We start from the raw sequence: 16,345 nt of genomic DNA, 5'->3' as shown, positions 1-16,345 counted from the left end.
CTTCGGTTGAAAAAATCTACTATCAAATTTTTTGTTAAGAATCCATTTTTTATTGTTGTTAAAAATTGTATTATTTTGTTCAAACTTTAATTATGTTGTTGCAAATTCGTGTTTTTTTTTAATTAAAAATTTCAACAATTTCATTGAAGGTTTTGTTATTTCCAGAAAAACATTTTTTTTTTTGTAAAAACTTCAACTATGTTGTTGAAAATAAATTATTTAGGTTTGAAAATGTACATCGTCCTGTGGAAACTATCACCTTTTTTGGATAAGAATTTAACTCTCTAGTTTAAAAATAACCAGTTTGGTTGAAATTGAACTCTTTGTTGAAAATTCATTTTTTCAGTCAAATCAAACTTTTTTTATTTTAAATTAAAGTATTTTTTGTCCAAATATCAATTATTACATGTTTCTTTGAAATTCTGTCTTTTTCTTGTTAAAATTTAATTTTTTAACTGAAAATTTAACATTTTCTCAAAAATTCAAATTATTAGTGGAAAATTAACTTTTTGTTCAAAATTCATATTTTTGCCGTGAAAATTTAACAATTTGGTGCAAAATATAACTATTTGTGGTTTCAAAGTGAAGTATTTTGTTCAAAATGTGTTTTTTGGTAGAAAAACCTTTTTTGTAGTCAAAAATGTATCCATTTTATTGAAATTTAAATCTGTGTTAATTGAGAACTCAAGTTTTTTTAAATTCGATTTTGTTGTGGAAATCCTAATGTTTCTTTTGTTTGTTTTTTACAAATAAATTTTTTTTGTAGAAATATCAAATTTTATTTCTTTCGTTTAAAATTAATCTTTTTAGGTTGAAACTTCAATCAATTGGTCGAAAATTGAATTAATTTCTTGGAAGATCTTTTTTTTTTAATTCTGTTTTTTTTTTTAATTAATTCAATTAACAATCTCAACATTTTTTTGAACATTAAACTGATTGGTTTAAAATGAACTTTTTTCTCGTTATTTATATTCTTGGGTTCTAAATTCAACTGTTTTGTAGAAAAATGGTATTTTCAGCTAGAAAATTCAACATATTTGTTGAAAATATTTCTTTTTTTTTTTTGGTAAAAATCAACTATTTTTTGTAAAAATGAAACTGGTTTTTATTTTAAATTAAAATCTTTTTGAAAATTTATCTTTTTAAGATAAAAATTCAACTCCTTGGCCGCAAATTGAAATGTTTCCTGAAAAGATAATTTCTTTGGTTAAAACTAATTTTTTCGTTAAAAATTAATTTTTTTAAGCACAAATTTAATTATTCGGTTAAAAATTTAACTGATTGGTTGAAAAATAATTTTGTGTGGAAAACTCATATTCTCGGGTTGAAAATTCAACTATAGTGTAGAAAAATCATTTTTGCTGTGCAAAAATTCAACAATTTGGTAGAAAAGTTAATTGTTTTGTTGAAAATTTGTTCAAAAATTCAAACTTCTTGGTTAGATAGATAAACGTTTATTTTTCGTCCTGCTGGCCTTAAAAAATTGACTTCCTTAATTTTTCTGGTTGAAAATTCGTTTTTGTCTTTTTGGTCAAAAATTAATTTTTTAATAGAAAATTTAATTTTATTTAAAATTCAACAAAAATTTGTTGTTGAAAATTGAAATACTTGGGTAGAAAATTGAACTGTTTTTTTGATCATTTTTTTTCATTATTTAGATTATTTAGCGATAAATTTATGTAATTTGTTGAAAATTCGTCTTGATAAATAATTAATCTTTTTGGTTGAAAATTTAGCTATTTAAATAAAAATCTATGTATTTTGTTAAAAATGTTTATTTTTAGTAGAAAATTAATCTTCTTGATTATAAATTCATCCATTTAGTTAATGCATTTTGTTGATAATACTTTTTTTTTTAAATGATTCGATTAATTTAAGCATTTCTACTCGGCCCTATTTCCGATTTATCAATAAATTTATTTAGAAATTAATGAGAATTTCAGAATACTATAGAATATATTGTAGAATATTTTTGAATCCCAGAATTATAAGAAAATTCTGGAACGCTGTAGAAAATTATGAAAAATTACAGAACATTATAAAAATGTAAAAATATTCTATAGAAAAGCCCACAAGAACATTAAAAAAAATTTATCCAACTCGTACAAAATTGAATAATTTATTAAGTAAATTAAAATAATTTTTTTCCAAAGTGACAGACATTTGCATTTTTTTTTTATCATTAATGTTTTTAAATTTACCAACGTCCACGTTTATTATTTAAAATCTTGAGAATGTTTTGTAGTGGAAAGTCACGTTCTATTTCGTGTGACTAAGTGCCAAGTTTAACAAGCGCTCTTGCACACTGAACTTTTAATAAATTGTTTATTTTAAACAAAAGATGTTTGTATGCACAAGAATCTAAATTTAGTTTGACAAAAAGTATATCACGATCATTTATTATTAAAATATCCTACTATTAAACTTTTCCTCACTTCCGATTAATTTCCTGTTATACCGATACTTACTGACATATAGAAGATTCGATGGTTCGTGTCCATGCTAAATTATAGAAAATGATGTCGATACAAAGGGAAATATTGGTAATTACTTCAGAGAGCACCAGAAAAGGGGGAGGTTTTTAAAAAAAATAGCACAATTTTTTTGAAACGGGCCGGTTTATTAATTTCCAGACAATAAACATTGTTTCCGCATGACAATTTCTAGTCAGAAAATAAAAAGCAGAATATGATATGTGCATTCCAGGTAAATTTAATATGTAATAAATTGAACGCATTAACAATTTGGCCATCACTGGCAACGTCTTTTTTAGGAATTCATGTAATATATATTCAGCTCAAAATAAATATTTTATATATCGCTATCGACCTTAAATTCTATTATATACAGTACAGTCATTCACTCTAGGAATTCCTTCAAAATAATTTTTTCATTCAATCCTCTTTTTTAGTACATTTTATATTTACAATGCCTTTGATATCGCGATTAACAATTATTTTCTAAAATACGTGTGACTAGACTAAATTGACTAAATTGATCCATTGACAAATCAGCAATTTAATTTTATATCCCAATTTTTGGTCTTCTAAAAGTCTTTTTAGGAAAAACCTTGTTACCATTTTTAATTAGAGACAAATCTGGATTTAGTGTCGCTTTTGAGTCTGCTGGTGACAATAACTCCAGAGTCTCTTCTGTTCTCCCTCCCTCTCAGCTCTCCGGTTTGCCACGCCTGAGTGAACCCATCTCTGTTACCACGCATGAGTCAACACTCGCTGCTTTGTCACGCATGAATGAGCACTCTATGTTTGTCACGTCTGAGTGAACGCCGCGGTATCAATTCTCGGAAACACTAAATCCAGATTCGACTCTATTTATTTATATGCTTTATCCTTTTAAAATACCTTTTTATTATCTAATTGACCAAGCCGATTTCAAATCAGACAGGCAGATACATTTAAAGTCGTTGAATCTCTTAGGGATAAAATATGTTGTTTTTTTTTACCAAATTATCAATATTAAAAATGTTAAGCTTGTTTGTTTAGAAACAATACAATTTTATTCCGCATTTTCTTACAAAAAATACAGATATATTCAGATGTTAAGAAATAAGGTTATTCATTTGGAAAATTTTTACAAAAAAGATCTCTTACCGTTTTATAATATCGTTCGTGAGAAAAATTAGGAAAATTAATTTTTTGAAAGAAAGTCCCTTGGCGAATAAAATGGCTTGGCCCGCATAAAACTTACAAAATGTGTTCTTTATTCAATCAAGAATTTTTAATAATACTTGTTAAAAAATAGGAGTTTTCTACTAAATTAGACTTTCTTTTTCCATTTCAATCAAAAACCGCGTTCAAGACTAAAAAAATTTAATTATTTTAAAAGATATTTCGAAGTTTTAAAAATTTTGAAATAATTTGAAATAATTTAAAACTTTTAAAATTTTCCAAAAAATGCTAACAAAATGTAGATTTGAAAGATTGTGAAATAAAATTTTAAAGTTTTTTTCAGAATTTTGAAAGGTATCCAAAATTATCGAAAAAGAAACAAGAAGATTTTAAGGTAATTTTACGAATAATTCGAGTCAGTTTGAAAAATATTCAGGAGTTTTTTAAGTTTTTACGAGATCAAAAATATTTAAAACTTTGAAAAATTTAAAAAACTTTATCAAATATTTTTTAATTTCTTGCCAAATTCAACAATTCCTAAAAACTTTTTTTTAAATAACTCGAATTTTTCCTAAAACTTTGTAAAATGAACAAATAAATAAATTTCTAAATAAGTAGTTTTTCGAAATTTCTCTTTTGTATTGAAAATTATTTTTCCTCTCAAATTATAAAATTAAAAAATTTTTTTCATTTCTTGCTGAAAAATCTTTTTTGGTTGAAATATTCAGTTAAAAATTGGTCTGTTTTCGTTAAAGGTTTAATTATTTTTTTAACAATGCGTCTTTTTTTGACGAATGCGACTAATTTTTATAAAACAATTGAATTTTTAACACATAAGTTCATTTTCAACAAAATAATTAAATTTTCAATCAAAGACATGAATCTTCAGCCATAAAATAATTTTTAACAAAGTAGTTAAAAATATTCTTTTTGGTAGAAAATTAATATTCTTGGTTAAAAATGCAATGATTTTGTTAAAAAATCTGCATTTATCTATGAAAATTAAACTGTTTTACTAGGAAATTAAGTTATTTAGTTCGAAATTAACTGTTTTGTGGAAAATTCATACTTTCGGGTAAAAAAATTCAACTGCTCTATCAAAATACCATATTCTTGGCTTGCAATTTAAACAATTTGGTTGAGTTTATTTTCTTATCTAACTGAAAATTCATTTCTGGATGAAAATGATTAATATTGTTGTTGAATATTTGTCTTTTTGGCTGAAAGGGAAACTTCTTCGTTAAAAATGGATTTTTTGGGTCGAAAATTTAACTATTTTACAGAAAATTCGTCTTTGCTGGACAACATTTAAACTTTTTTTTTTTGAAAATACAACTGGTTGAAAATTAATCCTGTTTGGTTGAAATATTTATTATGTATTACTTTTTTCATTGAAACATTATCGCTTTTGGTTTCCAGATTTAACTATTTGGCTAAAAGCCTAACTATTTTGTAGAAAATTCATTTTTTGGGTTGAAGATTATTAATTTTAGTTTTAAATTTATTTCTTCGGTAAGAAAAAATCGAATAATTTTAAAAGATATTTAAAAGTTTTGGAAAATCTTTAAAATAATTAAAAATTTTGAAGAATATTCCATATCAATTAAATTTTTTTTCAAATTTGTATTAAAAGATTGAAAAAATGTAAATCAAAATGTAAATTTTTGAAGATTTCAAAATAAAATTTAGAAAAAAAAATCTGGAAGGTTTTAAAGCCATTTTTTAGGATTATTTTTAAAACAAGTTTTAAATTAAACGATTTAAAAGATATTAAAAACTTTAAAAATTTTTTTTCAATATTTCAAAAATACTTCAAAACAAAATGACAATTTTGAAGGTTTCGAAATAATATTTAGAAGAATTTTAAAAGGTTTTAAGACTAAACAACAATTGTTTGAAAAGATTTTTAAAAATATCGAAAAGAAATTTGGAATATTATAAGGCAACTTTTTAATTTGGTATTATTTAGAAAAAAAAATAAGAAGGAATTGGAATAATTTTTAAAGATATTTGAAATGTTTAAAAGTTTTGAAAATAAATGTTAGATTTTTATGGAATTCAAAAAAAAATTATATTTAGTAATTGTGAAATATTTCTTTAAATCAATAATTTAATTCTGTAACTTTTCTGCAAAATTTTTGTGCAAGTTCAAATTTAAAAAGATATTTTGTATTCTGAGAAGTTTTACAAAGATTAAAAATTAATTTAAAATCTTAAAAGTTTTCCAAAACTTTGAAATAAATTGTAGATTTTTCAAGGTGTCAAACAAAAGTTTAAAAGCTTTTTAAGAATCTTGAAAAGTTTATTTTAATGGAAATAAGCCTTATTGGAAATAAGCTGTCATTTTATATTTTCATTAAAAAAGGTTGTTACTTTGCAAAGTTAACTATAACGTTAAAAATTCGTTTTTTTCGGTCAAAGATTAATCTTTTTGGTAAAAAATTAGTCTATTTTACTGAAAATTAATTTTTTTTTGTTGAAAATTGTTATTTTCGGGTTAAACACTGTTTTGTAAAAAATTGCTTTTTTTTTAAATATTTAATCATTTTCGGTTAAAAATACAACTACTACAAAGTAAATCTTTTTTAGTTGAAATATCAATTATGTATTACATTTTCGTTTGAGAAATAACCTTTTGTGGTTGGAAATTAAACTATTTGGTTGAAAATTATTCTTTTTGATGAAATTTCAATTTGAGATCTGCAATCTTCAAAAATCTTTTTGAATTTTTTCAAGTATCTTAGAAAAGATATACTTATAAAGCCCAAAAAAAAATCGTCGTAAATGTCGTTACAAAAGTAAAAGAGGTAAAATACCGTAAAATGGGGCTAAGCGGGACAAAAACGGGTAAAGCGGAACACGCCAAATTTTGTATTTCGCGAAATATATTGAATTTTCTGATTCAAAAGCGGGTGGGAACTCTGCGGGGTAATGTGGGACACCCGAAATATTCGCATTTCATGAACTACTACTGATTTCTTTGAATAAAAATCGGATGTCCCGCTTTACCCTAATATCCTATTTTGCCCCGCTTTACGGTACTTACTCGAAATTTTCTATTTCTGATTAAAAATTGTTTTTCCCTCAAATTGAAAAACTACACATTATTGCTGGTGTTTAAAAAAACCGATGACATTTTTGATAATTTTGAATCTGCCTTGATTTGAAATGTACCTGGTCACTATTATCCTTATTTGAAGAGTTTTGATATTTTGAAAAAATTGAAATCTTTTTCAAGTTACAGAAAGACTTGGAAAGGAGAAATCGATATTGAAACAAGGTAGCAGACGATATCTTCCTGGCACCCGGTGGAACCATGTCAAAATGAAACCATGTCAATAAATGACCCTGAATAGGATATAATAGAATAGAATAGAATAGAAAAAAATAGAACATAGGAAGTAAGTGGTTTCCTAAAATACCGAGGTCCGGAGTTAAAAGTCTCAGAGACACTTGCTTTTCGCGAGCATCCTCAAGTTTATCTGACTTTATATCTCAGAGTCACGCATCTAGTTCCTGAGTTCAAAAATACCTGCTAGAGTTCACGATACGATCAAATGTCGCATTGCTACATCTCAACAAAATTATGTCCAATAAATAAAATCTTAATTTAATCTTTATCGATCATCCAACTCAGAAACTAAAATTTCCTTTGCCTAATTTGGATGAAAATCAAAAAAATCTAAATGTTTTTTTAGTAGGAATCTAAGATAGGGTGGCGCTTAAGGTATTTCAGGGTGGCCGTTTTATTCATATAAAAAAATTCCCAGGCATTTCCTGGTTTTTTCCCGGTTCACAAACATTTTTCAGGCTCAATGAAATTTAAAAAATTTCCATTTATAGCAATAAAAACTAAGAGGTAAATCATTTTAAGCAATTTTAAGCTGGAAACATTAAAAATTGAGCGACCACATTTTTTTATCAACTGAACACTTCTTACATTAGAAGTCAAATTATTTTTATTTTTATTTGAATATTCTAGATTCATGTTTGACAATTTTAAAAATATTTTTAAATATTCTCCATAAATTAATTTTTAAAAAGAGAAAAAATATTTTTTAATTTTTCTGGGAATCTTAAGAAAAAGTTTTTTATTATTGCGAAGCCATTCAAAATTCTTACAAAACTTATTAAATTTTTTGTTCGAAATATGCAAAAATGAAAAATGTATATTTTGCTGTGAATTAGGCGTTTAAATTATTTTAACTAATTTAAAATTTTCATTAATTTTAAATCTTTTCAGAACTTTTAAATATCTCTTCAATTTACTTGAATTATTTTTAGGAATAATAGGTGTTCAATATATATTTATACAACAAAATTCAACAATTTTATTTAAAAATTTAAAGTTTTCAAATAAAACAATTAAAACTTTAACGTTCAAAGCTCATTTTTTTAGTTTTAATACTTTTTTCTAATAATTAATTAAATTCTTTGAATCATAGAATGCTTGTTTCCAAGCTCGATCTTTGGCACGATAACTACATACATTCAAAATTAAAAGTCCAATTTTCCAAAAAAAAGTACACCTAAAATTCTATATTTGAAAAAAAAAATTTATAGGGTCAAAAATGGTATAAATATTATTTGTATGTAGGTTTTATATAGCAAGTAAGAACATAAAATTGAAAATGATGAAAAAAAATTCCTGCTGACTTCAGACATTATTTTTTAATGAAGAAAAATTAGTTTTTCGGATTCGGTGAGATTAACATTAATATTGTTGTCGACAACCTGAATGGTTTAAATTTTTTATTTTGCAGTATTTTAAGAAAAATAGAAAAATTTTAATTTATTTCGAATATTCTAGAAGTTTTGAAGAGATTAGAAAATAATTTGAATCGTGAGAAAATTCTCAAAAGCTTGAAAACTGAAAAGACTCCTTATGAATTTTAAATCATTTTTCATTTTGAAAAATTAATGTTAAGAGAATATTTCAAAATTTAAAAACATTTCAAAAGACCCAAATAATTTAAAAGTTGAATAGATTTCAAAATCAATCATTTCTTTTTAATTTAGAAAATTTTAAAGATTGCAAAAGCTTAAAAACAAAATGTAAATGTTTAAAGATTTCGAAATAAAATTTAGAAGCTTTTCAGGAATTTTGAGAGGTTTCAAGGTAACAAAAAATTATCTTAAGACATTTCGGGGATATATATATAATTCGAAGATTTTTAAATGAAATAAAAATAACAATTTGAAAGTGTTTGAGGCAATTCAATTTGTTTTGCAGGATTATTTTAAAATTTTAGGAAAAATTCGAATCGATTTAAAGGATGTTAAAAAGTTTTTGAAAAATTTAATTTTTAAAAAATAATTTAAAATGTTTAAACAATTTTTAAATAATTTAATATAAAATGTTGATTGTTAAATATTTCGCAATAGCATTTAGAAGATTTTTAAGATTTTTGAAAGGTTTCCAGACAACCAAAAAAATTCTTAAGATTCTTGGGAAAATTGTAAATGACTTCATTTTTTTTATTTTGACGAATTAATTAAAAGAGAATATTTAAATATTTAAATAAAAATTGGAGGACAAATTGAAATAATTTTTATAGGTATTTAAAATGTTTGAAGATTTTATAAGAATCCGAAATTGAATTTAAAATTTAAAATATGTAATTGAAAATAATTTTAAAAATTCGAAAAAAAAACTATATTTTTAAAGATGTCAAAGAAGTTTAGAATTTTATTCAAGAAATTAAAAAGATTTCTTTCAATCAAATTTTTTATTTTTGAAGATTTTTTAAAATTTTAGGAAAGCGAAAATTTGAAAAAATATTCTGTATTATTAGATGTTTTAAAAAGATTTCAAAAAAATTTGAAAAATGTCCCAATAATTTCAAACAAACTGTCGATTTTGAAGGGTTTAAAAAAAAAATTCGAAACTTTTTAAGAATCTTCAAAGTTTAAAGAAAATGAAAAAAATTGATTTCAAAAATTTATTTATAAAGACAATTTTAAAAGTACTTAAAACATGTCAAATGTTTTGTAACTAGAATTTCTTCTTAAAATTTGGTAAAATAAATAATTTCTCTTTAAACTTTTATAGAGTAACATCATTTTAATGGGAATAAGCTATCATTATATATTTTCCTTAACAAATTTTTGTAATTGATCATTTTGGTTAATTATGCACAATTAATAATGGTTTCCAAATTGCTATTACCTATCACAAAAATGTCGTTTAAAGAAATTAAATCGTAACCGGTCCTTCTAATTTAAACTATAAATACTTTTCAGGTAACATTTTTTCAAGCTTTTTAAAAATAATTTTTAATCTAGTCAAATCCAAAAAAGTCATTTGTTTCCCATTAATACCTGTATTCAGTAGAAATTTTGTTCATCATTTTCAAATTTGTATTCTTACTCGCTCCCTAAAACAATACACAAAAATATATTTTTTAATTGAAGGGGTATCGTTTTGAAATATTGAAGTTTTAATTGTTCAGCACCACTATAATGTAAACGTTAAATGTAATTCTAGAAATTTAATCTAAATCGAAACCATTAAATCCAAATTATTTAATCATTTGGTCCGTATCTGATCTAAACTTATTAATCTATTTACATAATAATAGTCTAGCAAAAATAATCCCAGTCGTAAAGTTCAGTTTTTGATCTTTGATTTGAACATCACCAAATTTTCCATTTCAAACAAGAGTAAAATTAATCAAATTAATCAAATTAATTACACCTATCATACTTTTTTTGCAGAACCCAATCACAGAGTACATCTATTTTGTACTCTTAATTAGAACCCGTATTAGAGAATATAAATCCATAGCACCATAAATTTCAAAACATTCAACAAATTTTTGGCATTTAATTACAGTCAACTCTGGATTTAGTGTCGGTTTTTTATGGTTGACGGTGATCATTAATCCAGAACCTCGGAACTGTTTTGTCTCTTTTTGCCACGCGTGAGTGCACAGTTCATATATCTAGTCACGCATGCATAAACACTCGCTCGGGTTTTCACGCCTGAGTGAACACCGCGCATTCCCGCACCCATACCCGCGGCGCGGGGACTGTTCTCGGAAATACTAAATCCAGATTCCACTGTATTACGTAACATTAACTTAAAAATGTTTTTTCTTTAATTTCAAAAAATAATAAAAAATGTTTATAAACAATTTAATTACTAAAACTTTTAAGCCTGTATCAAGTGAATCACATAATACTTGAATCATACTTTAAAGAAAATAAATAATTTAAAATTAAACTGTAGATCACAAGAATTAATACTAAAGAAAATGTGGAAATCATAAACAGTATTAAATAAAAAAACACGCATTTAAGAAAATAACTTGTCGATTTGTCTCTTATAATTTTAAGGGAGAACACCCTATACTAGATAATGTACCTACAGTAGATAATCATTAATTAGAAGCGTAAATATGAGTCAAATAATTAATTATAATTTTAATTTATTAACAAATTTACCGGATGGATGATTTGAAATTTCCGGTTTTCTCTCAGTCAATTGTTATTTTTTCATGATCAGTTCAGAAGAGTTCAAAAGACTTGAATGATTTCAAACCATTTTCAAAGATTTCAAAGATTTTTCTAAAATTCACTTTTCAAAGAATTTTATTTATTTACAAAATTGCCTATTATAATTTATAAATAGCTTAACTCTCTTTTTTCAAAATTTCAAAGTTGGAAGTTTCAATTTTTCACAATTTCTGGCTTGGAACAAGAAATTTTTACAGATATTTCTTTCTTCTAATTCAGAATTAAAATCACTTTCCAAAAGTTCTGTTAGAATATAAAAATCCCCTGTTCCAAAGTAGAAATTGTAACTCTTAATGGAAATTCACTGTTCTAATTTAGAAATATATTTATTTATAAGCGTTTCTATTCTGATTAAGATATCCCTTTTTCTAAAATTTGAAAAAGAAAAGCTTAAAATTCTGGAAAATTTTTATTTGCAAAAAAGAGAATTTTTAAGTTCAAACAAAGTCTGATTTAAAAAAAGGAATTTCCAAAATCTGACGAATTCTGACTTGGATCAGGAATTGATTTTTGTAAATGCTTTGTTTAGAAACAAGAGTTAAAATTACTTTGATTGCGATTTTTTTAAATCTGATCATTTTCCCACTGACAGCCCATTGGAAAATTATTATTAAAAAGTTGAAACTTCAGTTTTCAATAGTGTACTTTTCTTCAGCTGAAAATTAAAGAAAATTGAATTTTTAAAAGGTTTAATTTTTCATAACTTGAAAATTAAGGATAATTTAAGATACAATTCTTAAAAATTAAGGAAAATTCAACTGCTAGAAAATTGCAGAAATTAAAATTTCTTAAAAGTTTACAACTCAATTATCAATAGGTAAATTTTAACAGTTAAAAAATCAAATGATGAAAGATTGAAGAAAAGCGAACGTTGATTCTTCAACAGTTAAATTTTAAAAAAGTAGAAGATTAAATTTTTTATTTTCAACAGATGAAATTTAATAGTTAAGAGTCAAATATTGAATATTGTATATAATTAAAAACTAAATTTTCAACTTTTGAAAAAGTAGAAAATTGAATTTTCAACAGTTATGTTTTCAAAAAGTTGAAAATTTAGTTTTGCTCATTTTTAATCAGTTGAAAACTGATTAAGACTAAGGAAAATTGAAAATTTAATTTTCAAAAATTAAAATTAAAGAAAAATCATATGTTGAAAATTGAAGAAAATTAAATTTTTAATAAAGTTTGAAATTCACTTTTCAATAAATGAATTTCAAACAGTTAAAAAGTAACCGAATGGAAATAGAACATTAAATTTTTACAGGTGAATTTTCACAAAATGGAAAATTCAATTTTCAATGCATGAATTTTCAGCAGATGAATTTTTAACAGTTGATTATTCAACTTTTGAGAATAGCATTTTTAATTTGGGAAAATTGAATGTTCAATTTTATTTTGTAATGTTGAATTTTCAAGTTCAAATGTTGAAAATTTCTTTTTCAGCAAAGAATGTTAAAACTGTTATAGATACCTAATTTTACATGAGAATTTAATTAATACATTTTTCACAGCATAACAAAAATTTTTAAACGTACTTTTTTCGAAACTCCATGCACTTCGATCATTTCCCACTTTTTCTTGATTTCCACCAATTGAGAAAAATATTTGTCTTAAATTAAAAAAGCGTTCTTTTTTAAAGATAATTTTTAAACTAAATCAAAAATAGCTCCTGGATGCAAAAACCCATTTCTTTGACTGAGTGCCAAGGAATATTTGTATTGGCAGCAAAAAAATTTTCTTTGAATCAAAAATCCTTTTTCTAAACTTAGTCTCAACCAATAATTAAATTAAATAAATTATCTTACACAGAGGAAACCACTCTTATTTTTATTTTAAAAATTAAATTTTATCTGCGAAAAAAACCGCTTCCCTAGGAATCAAACCCAGGTCTTCCGATTGTCAGTCAGGTAGTGAATAGAGTACCGGACCGGCAATCGGAAGACCTGGGTTCGATTCCCAGCGGAGCGATTTTTTTTTCAAAGTTGAAATTTAGTTTTTAAATTCTAGAAAAACGCACAATTCTGATTGACCACCCTGATGATAATACAGATTCCCTATATTATGATTTTTAATTTATGATTATCTGCTCTAAGGTTCATCATCAACCTTCCTCGCCGAAAACAACAAAAAAACCAGTACAAAAATTGCTTGCTCAGCAGATTTTTGATTTCCATTCACGGTTTTCATGATGATATAACTTGTCTTTCAACAATCCATCAAAACCCACTCAGAATGAGATCTGGGCGAAATTAGAAAAAATATTGGCCGCATTATCGGACTTCGAAAATTATGATCATCCAGGTGGAGTTTTGGTCTGTTTGGTAAGTTCGAGAAGAATCGGAAAGTGCAAATCAGGACAGTACTCCTGATTATGCTTCAGAAGTTCCAAGTGTCTTGACCAAACTTTGGCATCATAATGTTCATTTTGACGAGCTAAAAAACCTCTTTTGAGGGCGGCTTCGGCAAATCTTTGGAATGTTGGTCCTCGTCTAGGAGCCATTACGAGGGCGACCCCATCGTCGGCTAACCATCCGTAGATTGTTTCCACAAGGTCGAGACGAGCCTCGTCGAAAAAAAGACAGTCGGCACTCAGGATCACGTCGTAAAGGCCGTCAGTCTGTCGGGATTCGTCAACTGCTTCCGCATCCCAGGACTGTTAAAATCGAGATTCAAAAAAAGTTTATACACCATTGTTTTGAGAAACGTAAGAGAAATTATTTCTTAAATATCCGGTAAACATTAGTTTACGTGATTTTTGAATCACCCCTCCCTTTTCTGAAAATTTGGGCGATTTTCGGTTCGCCATCAGCTACCTGCAACCCCTTCTCCCCACTACTGCGCTCAGCGGCGAAGAGTTCCCCTGCTGCGCTGCTAGGGGCTGTAATTAAATTACGTAACAGATTCTAGGCCGTCTCTAATACCCTTCCTCACCCTTGTATCAAATCGTCACAAAATATTTTACCCCCCCCCCCCCAGTCCTCTTTTATTGCACGTAATGTTTAGTTTCCAGAAATTTTTTTCAAGTTCATTTTCAAAATTAAAATTTATTAATTTATTTAAAACAAAAAATGTATTTTTTACAATAAAAAATGACTTTTCCACAACAAAAAATGTAATTTTCCAAAAAAAAATCAACTTTAGAATATAATTGTTGAATTAAACCCCAAAGTTAAATTCACTACATAAAAGTGTCATAGTTTATATTGAAATCCAAAAAAATGAAATTTATAAAAAAAATAATTTTAAAACTAAAGACGAATTTTCAACAAATAAAGATTTTTCACTCAATAAAGATATAAAAGTCTAAATTGTTGAACCTTCAAGCTAAAGGACGATTTTTCTCTATAAAAATTGATTTTTAAAACAAAAATATGACTTTTCAGCAAACAAATTAATTTTCCACGAAACTGATGCATTTTTACCCAAAAAACATGAAATTTCAAACAAAGACAATTTTTTTTACTAAAAAAGGACCATTTTCAACTTTGAAAGACAAAGCTTAAAAAAATGGAACAGTCACATTTTTAGTTAAAAAATTAGTTTTAAACACAAAAACGCTTTTCGACTACACAGTTGAATTTTCAACCAGACATAAGCCTTCAATAAAAATTTAATTTTTTACAATGCAGTTTAACTTTTACCCAAGCAGTTAAATTATCAATTTAAAAAGTTTTTTTTAAATATTTAAACTTGCAACCAAAGAGATGAATTTTCAAATAAAAATATAAATCTTGAAGAGAAAACTCATTTCATAACAAAGTGCATTAACCAAATGATTAATTAATAGAAAGAAGAATTTTTAAACAAAAAGTTGCATTATTATTTGAAATATTCTATTTCTACTTAAAAAGATGAATTTTTCAATCAAAAAGATAAATTTTGTAAAAATTTCCGAATTTTCTGGTAAAAAAGATTTCAATTGACGTTACACAATCAAAATATGAATTTTTAAACAAAAAAATAGGTTTCTACGAAAAAATTAAATTTTCAAATCGAAAAAGACGAATTTTTAACAAACAAAAAAAAAGTCTTTTTAACAAAGTTTTTGAATTCGTTACTAAATAGTTGCATTTATAACCAAAAAAGATTAAATTTCTCTTAAAATAGATGAACTTTTATTTTTTTTTAATTAAAAAATGTAGTTGAATTTTAATCCAAAAAAGATTTCAGTTGACTTTTCGGAAACAAAATATGAATTTAAAAAAAAACCAATTTCTACAAAACAAGTTAATTTTCAATCCAAAAAGATCAATTTTTCAAAAAAAAAAAAAAACGATGAAAATATAACAAAATAGTTGAGTTCTCTAAAAATGGTTGCATTTTTAATTTTATCGAAGAAAGGTAAAATTTGTAATAAAACAGATGAATGTTTAATGCAAAAAAAACATTTGTCTGTAAGTTGAACTTTCATGCAGAAAAGATTCAGTTCTTTTTTTAAAACCAAAATTTACATTTTGAACAAAAAGTGAATTTACTACAAATTACTTAAATTTTCAAACAACTTAATTTAAACAAAAATTATGACTTTTCAACCAAATTGTTGAACTTTTTAACAATAGTTTCATTTTGATCCAAGAAAGATGTAATTTCTGCTACAGCAGGTAAATTTTAATTTTAAAATGAAACTTCTTCGAAAATAGATTAATTTTCTAAAAAACTTCAGAAAAATAGTTAAATTTGTATCCAAAGAAGATTCCAGATCACTTTTCAACCCCAAAACAAGAATTGTAAACTATAAGTTAATTTTCTAATAAATAGTCGACTTTTTAAGAAAAAAGTATGACTTTTTAAAAAGATTGTTAAAATTTCAACCAAACAGATGCATTTTTGTCCAACTCAAAAGAAAATTCTACTAAAACAGGTTTTTTAAATACAACATACAAATTTTCAGAAAAATAGTTTTTATTGAAAAAAGATTTCAGTTGACTTTTCAGCAACAAAATATGAATTTTAACCAAAATTTTATTGATCAACGGAAAGAGATGAATTTGTAACCCAAAAAAAAAAACGATTTTTTAACAACACATTTGAATTTTCAACCAAAAAGTGTGTCTTTTTAAGAAAATTAAATTTTCAACTAAATAATAGAATTCATGATTAAAAAGACAATCTTCAGGAGAAAGTTTTTGTGAATTTCCAAAAATTACGTACATGAGTGAAGAGACCACTCCCCCCTTCCATTACAAATCGTAAAAAAT

At 25.1% G+C, this 16,345-nt stretch overlaps 2 protein-coding genes across 4 annotated transcripts in view; both read right to left on the bottom strand.

Moving 5' to 3' along the window:
• LOC117177673 (WW domain-binding protein 4) overlaps positions 1-16,345 on the bottom strand; it is a 137,562-nt gene that overhangs the window by 59,984 nt on the left and 61,233 nt on the right. The gene's annotated exons all lie outside the window — the stretch shown is intronic.
• The window catches only part of LOC117177674 (calmodulin-lysine N-methyltransferase), a 12,152-nt gene continuing 8,330 nt past the window's right edge, over positions 12,524-16,345 (bottom strand). The window contains exon 2 of the mRNA XM_033368500.1: positions 12,524-13,800. Within this exon, the coding sequence (XP_033224391.1) occupies positions 13,441-13,800 (360 nt within the window). The 3' untranslated portion in view covers positions 12,524-13,440. The remainder of the gene's footprint in view (positions 13,801-16,345) is intronic.

The sequence above is a fragment of the Belonocnema kinseyi genome, chromosome 8 (assembly GCF_010883055.1).
Source record: "Belonocnema kinseyi isolate 2016_QV_RU_SX_M_011 chromosome 8, B_treatae_v1, whole genome shotgun sequence".
Lineage (NCBI taxonomy): Eukaryota > Metazoa > Arthropoda > Insecta > Hymenoptera > Cynipidae > Belonocnema > Belonocnema kinseyi.
The sequence above is the reverse complement of the archived record's forward strand: the minus strand, read 5'-3'. Positions and strand labels throughout refer to the sequence as shown.